We start from the raw sequence: 8,963 nt of genomic DNA, 5'->3' as shown, positions 1-8,963 counted from the left end.
CTAGGTCTTAAATGTTAACTTCACAGCCCTGACATAATTTCAGGAGAATGCATATATGAAAGTTGGAAGACAAAAGGAAATTTATATAATTTGATGCTGCAACTTCTAATTTTCTTCTTGACTAGAACTACACCTCAAATCTGGCACCCAAAACTTAAGTTTCCGTAAGAAACTTTCTCATTCATATGAACTATTTAAATATTTTATTTCCTTTTTTCTTTAAGTGGAATAGCTGCTTGAGTGAAGTTCTGGGGCTTGGGATTACTTTCAATTAATGAGTTAATCAATCTGAAGTTATTACCATAAAAACAATAACCAGAAAGTTCTAAAAATACCAGTTAATGTTGATAATTTAATAGGCCATTTATAATCATCCAAACATTTTACTCAATACTGTTATGTACAAAATCCACTAAAATAAAAAACAAATTTATATGTTATCTTTCAGATGTAAAAGTGCAATTAACACAGGCAGAGTTTTTGCAAGAATATTACATTTCTATTAAATTCACTGCCTACATAAGAGCCTAACAGGTACATTGCCTACACTAAAGTGAATGAGGATTGTTTTTTAATTAACTTTGAATAAGCCTGGTAGTTGATAAATAAAGGTTTTCTGCCACAATCATAGCACATACATCCAAAAATGCATTGCACAATTGTTTCCATAATTTTCAGTTTTACTGACTTTAGAAATTAAGGTAGAGCAACAGTAAGATTCATTAAGTTCCAAAAATAATTAACACCATAAAACCTTGTAACGAGTGTGCACAAAACAGCCATCCTGAATGGCTTTCCCCAGAATTCTGATAGCTTTCCAAAGATGTTATTTACCCTGAATCAACGTTCTTCCTTTACAGTACCAAATGGATTTTCTGGAACAAGATTTACATTTATCTTTCATGCATTACTTATTCACAATTTGGAAAGAAAAAGCAAGCCTTCATACATGTCAGCCTTTAATTTTAACCAGTCCCGAAACCTCTGCAAAGCTGATTTTTCTTGTGTTAATATTTTTGCAGCTTTTTTCAGTTTTTCTTCATTTCGTTCTAAATAACGAATTCCATCTGTCTGCAGCTGATTGAGTTTCTCTTTACGGCTTTCATCCAGAGGTATGTCTTCATTCATAAGAGGGTTAAATCTGAAATAAGTATCTGGAGGCAACAGTGCATCGAGCATGGTGTGAACTTCTGTATTGAAAACAAATGAAGAAAACAGTTAAATTCACATGAGAGAGTCAAACAGTCCTGCAAGTGATATGAACAAAAACTGCTCTGGAATGACACAGCAAGAGTAAATATGTGCTGCTTTGCTGAGTAAACATTTTTCCACCACTGCCTCATCAAAGCCCCTTTCTCATTAGTAGGCTTGTAAATGACCCTGTAGCTCTGTTTACTCTGGAAAAGATTAATCTTTTATTCCAAGACAACTTCACTGGTATGACAATTAAGTAAGCTTTGTAGCTATCTATACTTTTAATTACATTCCATTCCTTAACAAGTAAGAGCATATCCTGAAGAGCAGGAATGTAACTTCCATATTCCCATTTCAGGATACCTGTGATTTGTTACACTTGGTACTAACAGAAGTAAGTATTATGAAAACAACAGGTATGTTCTTCTGCAATCTCAAAGTAAAAACATGTAGGACTAAAGCTTTATTTTGTTTACAACTATTAATACTTTTTAAATATATTACCTACAGATTTGAGGCTTGAATTTAACATGCATTTAATCTGAAATATTCAAGTTGCAGTATATGACTTCAGTTAACTAGTAAAATAAAAAACTATGTAATGCATTTATATGTTCTTTTTTATAACCTGTTTCTTTCTCCCTTTACATCTTTTTTTTGGCTCACTTAAGATTCCATTTCTGTCACTTCCCTCAGCATTCATTCTACCTTCTTTGTATTCTTACTGCGTTCCTCCATTCTTTTAAACATCTCTTGTCATATAAAAAGTTTGAAGTGAAAAAAATATCAGGTATAAGATGAAAGTAAAAGATTCTTGTAAATCTGAAATAATCTTGTCTTGGCCTCTCCTCCTGCAAATTACTCAGCTATGTCTGTTCTTGTGTCGCCACATCCAGTCTTTCTTGCCCTATTTAATACTCTCCCTTTTTTACTTTGTAAAACAAGTTCTCATTTGCTCAAATCTACTCCCTTCCCTTTCCGTTTCTTTTCCCTTGGTCTCCACAATGAACTTTCCTTTCTTCCTTTTCCCTTCAAATTTCCTGCCTAATTTTTCAGCTGCAATGAAACTTTCTGATAGAAAGTAGACAGCACCTATCTCCTTCCCACAATTTCCACTTCCTTTCCACAGCTGTGCAAAAACCAAAAGGCAATCAAAAATCTAGTTTTTTCGTACTAGTGACAGTCAGCTGACAGAGACTATACAGCAAGGGATCTAGACCATAAGACCATTTCTTGTTCCCCGGCTTTTTGCACTTTTATCACTTTTCTTTGTAATGGGAGGCAAAATTATCTGTGTATCACTATTTCCTATTTACAAAAATAAAACAGATGTAAACTGCTAGTGACAGAGTTCCAGTACACTTCCATCTAGGAACAGAATTTATTTTAGAAAACAGATGCTTGGTTTTTCCTGACAGCAATGGAAGTCATCAGCACTGGAAGATACAGTACAGTCCTGGGAAAAGTAGAGGTATAAAAGCATATTTTCTGAAGCTGTTGAAAAGAAATGCTCTATATTAACTACCAAGCATTTCTGTGTTATGGGAAAAACAAATAAAATATAAGAAAATATTATTTTAAAATTAATTTCTGAATATGTCTTTTATCCTAAACTTCAAGTAGAAATATTTATCCTCCAGAAAACATGTAATACTGGAACTAAAACTATACACGGTAAGTTACAAAGAGACATGCTTTAATTCAGTTTCATGGAGCTGGTAGAGAAGAGGAAAGAAAAAAGGTTGAAGATTGTTCTCTGAATTGGAACTATGATCTAAGAACCATAAATAAAATTGAATACAGTCACAGTACAAGTGTATCTTAAGACACCAACCTTCTGTATCAGTTGCACTGTTGATAACGTTCGTCAGTTTGGCTTTCAGACTGGTGTGTGTGACATTGGTCTTCACCTCGCTTTCGTACCGGCCAGTGCCCAATGAAATCAGACACTGCAATGGAACATTGGGCCAGAGACACTTGCACTCGTGAACTGCCAGCGCAGAAGGATTATTTAGGAGCAGACCTCCATCCTGTAAGTTAACAAGAAATACAAATATTGGTACTAGACATAACACACAGTCAAAAAGAAACTGCAACTATAAATTAAATTAGCATAACCCTGGGCATATTCTTTAAGTTGTCTGAAGATCAGAATTCAGCCCAATACTACCAGGAACAAATGCTACTCTGGAACTGAGGAGAGACATCTTTTGCTAGCAACGTGTTAAAATTGTAGGTGATGAGACTGGGATAAAATACTTCAGGACTAATAAGAATCATCAGTGTGAATGACAGTAAGCCTGAGAAGCATTCAGACAAATGAGATTTTGATCCGCTGAATCTCAAGAAGTACATTCAGCACTTCCTGAAAGTAAAATGACCTTCACTCCAACCAATAAATAGATTAACTTGGAATTTGAAGTGAACAGAGCTTTTTTTTTTTTCTGGGAATGCCTTAAAACCAGCAGTTATACAGGCAAAACTTAAGCTTGAGAACATTACCAATAGCAGAGATGAAGACAGCTGTATCCATTCAGAATACCAACAAGTAAAATATAAAAGACAGTATTTACTATAATAGGTATAATGCAAGCACTCCCGATATTCTAAAGTTCCCTAAATTCCCTATATCCCATATCTGACTATCACATTACTAGAACAATAAGGAAAAGCAACTACCCAGGAATACCTTACAATAAAAAAGGTTTTAGAGAGGAAAAACATTTTACAGAAACTCCTTGTAACTACAGCTGTGCTAGATCAGTAAAACCAGGATCACTGTTTTTTTTTTTTGAGTTTGCTTTCTTTTAATTACCCTTTCATTTCAACCTACAAAAAGCTCTTTGAACCCTCTCTGGATACCATCCACCTTGTTCAAAACACTAAATACACTGCTAACATGAATGGTCTCTTCAGTGCCCATTAGCCTTTGCTCATGTTTAGTCTAGAAAACTAAATACAAGAACGTTTTTGTCCTTTATATAATTCCTCATTAATCTTTATCTAAAATCTTAATAATTATCAGAGTGGGGCTTAATTCTTTCTTTAAACCCTAGATTTAAAACATCCTTACAAAACAATTTCCACTGATACTGTCAATATAATTAAACATGACTGCTACACCATGGGAAAATTAGTGTTATCAGAAGTTTGTGGGTATATTATACTAGAATACTACAATATTTTTGTAATACTGACAAATAAAAGATCAAAGGAACATAAAATATACATACCAAATCTGTTGATGATAACTAACAGATTTGTGCAATGATTTCCATATTTAAACATTCTCCAATTTAGGTTTATTGTAATAACAGTAAATTCCTAATGATTTTCAATGTAGACACAACTTTTAGCATTTATACAGGTAATAGACACATGCTAGTTTTTGAAAGTTAGAAGCAGGACTAAGAAAGCCAACTGACTTGTTTCTTCTCCTCCAAAGCAATTATGGATGATAATAATCACATCCTATTCAAAACTTCAAATAATATTATCTGTTAAAAAAGTGATGTTCATTGTACTGCTTTTGCTTACAATGATCAACTACTAAAGCAGTAAATAATGCTATTAGTTAAACTGTACTATTAAGGACTCGGTGAAGGAAATACTGAAGTAATTTGTTTAAAGCTGCAGCTCCAGAAACCATACAGCTGATTATGTAAAAAGCTGAAATTCTTGTGAAAAAGTATTTTCACCATTTTTTAAAATTAGTTATGATTTCATTTATGTGCATTCAAAGAAAATGCAAACAACAAAGAATTTTCCATTCTGAACATTAAAGAACAGAAACTAACCCTTCTGATTCTGAATAATTCCTCCAACTTCATAAAACTAGAAAAAAGCCCATCCCAAGATGCCTACTGAACTAGCAATACAGAAATATGAAAGCCAGATATAAATACTTTAAAATTAAGAAATCATGACATATCCTTCTTATCATATCATGCTTACCCTGGAGACACAGGAACAGAATTCCCAATGATTGACTCTGAAGTTTTGTACAAAAGATACTGAGATCACAAGAAACTTCACTGATCCTTGTTTTGGAGAACTGCTAAATCCGCTGTCTTAATTTTTTTCCTCATTCTGTTGAACTTATCCTATAGCTATAAAATACTATATAAACTCATCTAAATTATTTATAACTTACTATTTACAATATTTATTGTAAGCATTGGGCTTTTAAAATATATTTATAAAGGTACATTATCCAAAATGCAATAAACATAAATACTGAATGATCTCCAAAAGTATGGAATGTCTTGGTAACTAACAACAGCTTCCTCATCCATGACAGATTCCATGAGCTTTCTTGCCACTCTGAACTTCTGTTCAATTAAATAACTGGAAGTAAACAAGGCAAATTTATCTGATCTACAGCTACAGAGATGCAACATCAATCCCTGTTTGTCTCAAAACAAAATAATGAAAACAAAATAAAGTTCTTTATACCACATATGATGGTGCAAAAATCTTGTTGATATAAAGTGATATTTTAACTGATAGTATAAGCTTCAAGCTACAATTCAAATTCTACAGAGCATTGCTAACTTTATGTGCAGCCCTAAACCTTTTTGGTTCCTATTAAGTTTATCAGTTCCTTTTGGACAGTTGGAATGTCTTCAATGTGTCAGTCCTTTCCTCTATATTGTTAGCTATGTCCCTATGGAATGGTACTGCCTGTGTGCACACAGGGTCCATATGAACAGAATATTCAATAAATTACACATTATTGACATACACTGGGTCTAAAAGCAAAACCAATAGATCAAGAGACGTGATTATCCCCTTTTATTCAATAATGCACAAGGCTAGACTGGGGATAGATACATTGTACAGCTTTGGACACCCAGTTAAAAAATACTGAAGAACTGGAACACATACAGTAAAGAACCACTAAGATGGTCTGGGGCCTGAAGCACATAACATACGAGACGAGACGCAGGGAAGTAGGTCTGCTTACCCTGTTAAAAGGAGGAAGCCAATCGCAGTGTTCCACTATCTAAAGTAGAAACACCCAGATTCTTATAAAAAGTACAGAGTAAGAGCTGGAGCAGCTGTGGAATCTCCATCCTTGGATGTTTTCAAAACTAAGTCTTTAGCAACCCAACCCAGCTTTGAGGTTTAGCCTGTTTTGAACAGGTGGGTGGACCAGATAACCACCTGAGGCCCTCTCCTCCAGTTTTCCTAAGGTTCTACTCTATTTAAAGAAATACCACATGAATCACAGATGTATGTAATTTTAGCTGTGAAACAAAATTATATCTCAAAATCCATTCTTATTAGAATTTGAATTTTGTCAGTCCAGTCTCAGTCCTGTAGAAAATGCAAAATTTGTAGTGCAAGGAGAGGTTCCGGTTGGACATTTAAGAAAAATGTCTTCACCAAAAAACATTAGAACACACTGAAGAGGGGAGCAGTGGAGTCACCATCCCTGGAAGTATTTAGAAGATATTCAGATGTGGCACTTTGGGACATGGTTTAGTGGTGGACTGGGCAGTGTTAGGTTAATGGCTGGACTTTGTAGGTTTTTTCTAACACAAATGAGTCTATGATTCACACCTTGCAATCTTTAACAGAAAGGGCAACTTACAGGAACTCATACTAATGACTAAACTGTTGACCTATTTCCACAACAGGTGGAATTGGCCCAATCTTTGACTCAGGACTCAGTGTTAGGCAAAAAGCCAGGGCAGATCCCTTTTTCTTTCTGTTCTCCCATTCTTGGATTATCTGGCCTTCCCTACATTTCATCCTCTCTTCTCATTTAGCTAGATCTCAACCCAATTGCAAACTCTCTTTTTCACTTCCCAAACACACATCTGTCCTCCCTTCTCTTCTCTGCTGCTATGCTCAGTGCAGTGGCAACTGCCAGACACTGCTTCATCTGCTGAACTTTGCAAAACCATTCTCTACTTGAGTCAACTTAATTTGCTGCCAGTACACCAAACACAAAGTGCTGGAGTAGGAATGCTAATGAAAGGAGATAGTAGAAAAGGGGGCATAACTCTCCCAAAGTCACCAGGCAGGCAAGCAGCAAAGAAAAAGGCTTCTTAAAAATTTCTAAATAAAAAATAGATATTTATAAATTAAAAATAGTGGAAGTAATCAAGTTAAGTTAATATTAAAATGGAACTTAATAATAATACAACCCCAAAATTGCTAGTGATAGCAAAGCAGTGAACTCAGGGTCTGAGACATTGTTTTCAGTCTTTTGTCAAATGCTTTCCAGGTGATAAACATGCAGTTGTTCGGTTTTATTAAATATCTTATTCCCAGATGAAGCCAATGAATTTTTTAACACACATTTTTTCACAAAAATTCCTTAATACAACAGTAACCATATTTTTAGATCTTGCTGGTAGGTAACAAGGAGTCTAAAGCTGTAGCTAGTATTTTTATCAGCATTTTGATAGTTGCAAAAAGGTCAGGCAAGGCTCCCTTGTGACTTGGCTTATAGATCTTCATTATTTAAAGCAGGAAAAAAGCACCTTTTTGAAACAAATGCTCCAAAAAAAACCTCTGATGGAGATGTCCTGCTTTTACAGTTCTAGAGGTAAAGAAAGGCCTGGTTAAACACTGTGAAACAGATGGGTGCCAATTCAACAATCAGAGGAAAATAGACTAGGAAGTCTACAAGGAAGTGCTCCAGAGCACGTGGGAACCTGGTAGCACAGGGTTTTCTGAAAATCTTGTCCTATTTAAATAATTATGGTGAATGGGCATGAAGTCACTAGTGACATACTTAAGTCAATACTTTGAAAATAATTATTTGAAATTATGATTCTAAAATTCAAAAATCATACTATACTTTACCATGGGAGAGCAGCTGTTTCTCACAAGAATATTCTCCACATTCATAGGCTCTCATTGCATTTCCTAATTCTGTCAGACTCAAGTTGAGCCTTGTAACTGTTTTGTACAACACTTTGTGCCTGCACAGTTTCATTTAAATTATCCTAAACTTTGTGAATAAAATAATCCAGCACTGAATGAAGGATATATAATGTATGAAAGCCAAGTTTGATATTTGGAAGCTGAGTTTGTTGGCTCCATAGTAACCACTTCACCTCACTGCCTATGCAGACATGCTTTGCATTCTAGTTCACTCTTACAGACTTGCTCTGTTGTTTACTTTCACTGTCTTCATGAAAAAGCAGAGACAGAATTAGTACAAAGCTATCACAGGACAAGACAGGCTAAGACTCTGAGTGGACTTCTGAAAAGTATTTTTTAAATTTTATGCTTAAAGTCAACATAAATATCACAAATATGCAGCTTCAGGATAAGTCTAATTGCTGCAAATTAGGAGTTTGAGGAGTTGCTGCATAGTAATAAGGGGTTACTTAGTAAAACTAAAATAGCTACTTTAAAAACATTTACTCTATTCCCCAGAAGTAATGGGCAAAATCATTCTATAAAATCATCTCAATACATTTATGTATGTAGCAGCAAATGTCCTCAGAGTAGAAGATAGGAATAAGAAAGGGGAGAATTCTTTCAATACCTAAGGTAGTAAGGTCTACCAATACAGGTAACTTTAAGATTCACATCCCAGCCTAGACCTCTCACTGCTCTGGGCACCCAGTGTCAATATGAAAATGTCAGTACTTGTACACTAAGCTTTAAGGCTTGCTCAGTAAAGCATCACTGGGCTAAAAAGTTACAGCTTTTGACAAGTGCTTTGTGAAAAAGAAATCTACACATTCAGATTTAACTGTACAATAAACTAGCTCCCTATAGCTTCAGCATAAACATAACCTTTT

General features: G+C 34.8%; 1 protein-coding gene across 3 annotated transcripts in view; it reads right to left on the bottom strand.

The window, feature by feature from the left end:
• Positions 1 to 332: 332 nt before the first annotated feature.
• The window catches only part of PNPLA8 (patatin like phospholipase domain containing 8), a 34,216-nt gene continuing 25,585 nt past the window's right edge, over positions 333 to 8,963 (bottom strand). For all 3 annotated transcript variants that reach the window (XM_041396077.1, XM_041396079.1, XM_041396076.1), the window contains exons 9-10: positions 3,029 to 3,224; positions 333 to 1,190 (exon numbers count right to left, since the gene is read on the bottom strand). In XM_041396077.1, the coding sequence (XP_041252011.1) occupies positions 916 to 1,190; positions 3,029 to 3,224 (471 nt within the window). In that variant the 3' untranslated portion in view covers positions 333 to 915. The remainder of the gene's footprint in view (positions 1,191 to 3,028; positions 3,225 to 8,963) is intronic.

This window comes from Onychostruthus taczanowskii, unplaced genomic scaffold (genome assembly GCF_017590055.1).
Source record: "Onychostruthus taczanowskii isolate IOZ18803 unplaced genomic scaffold, ASM1759005v1 scaffold125, whole genome shotgun sequence".
NCBI classification, from domain to species: Eukaryota; Metazoa; Chordata; class Aves; order Passeriformes; family Passeridae; genus Onychostruthus; species Onychostruthus taczanowskii.
Note: the sequence above shows the minus strand (reverse complement) of the source record. Positions and strands in the feature narration are given on the sequence as shown.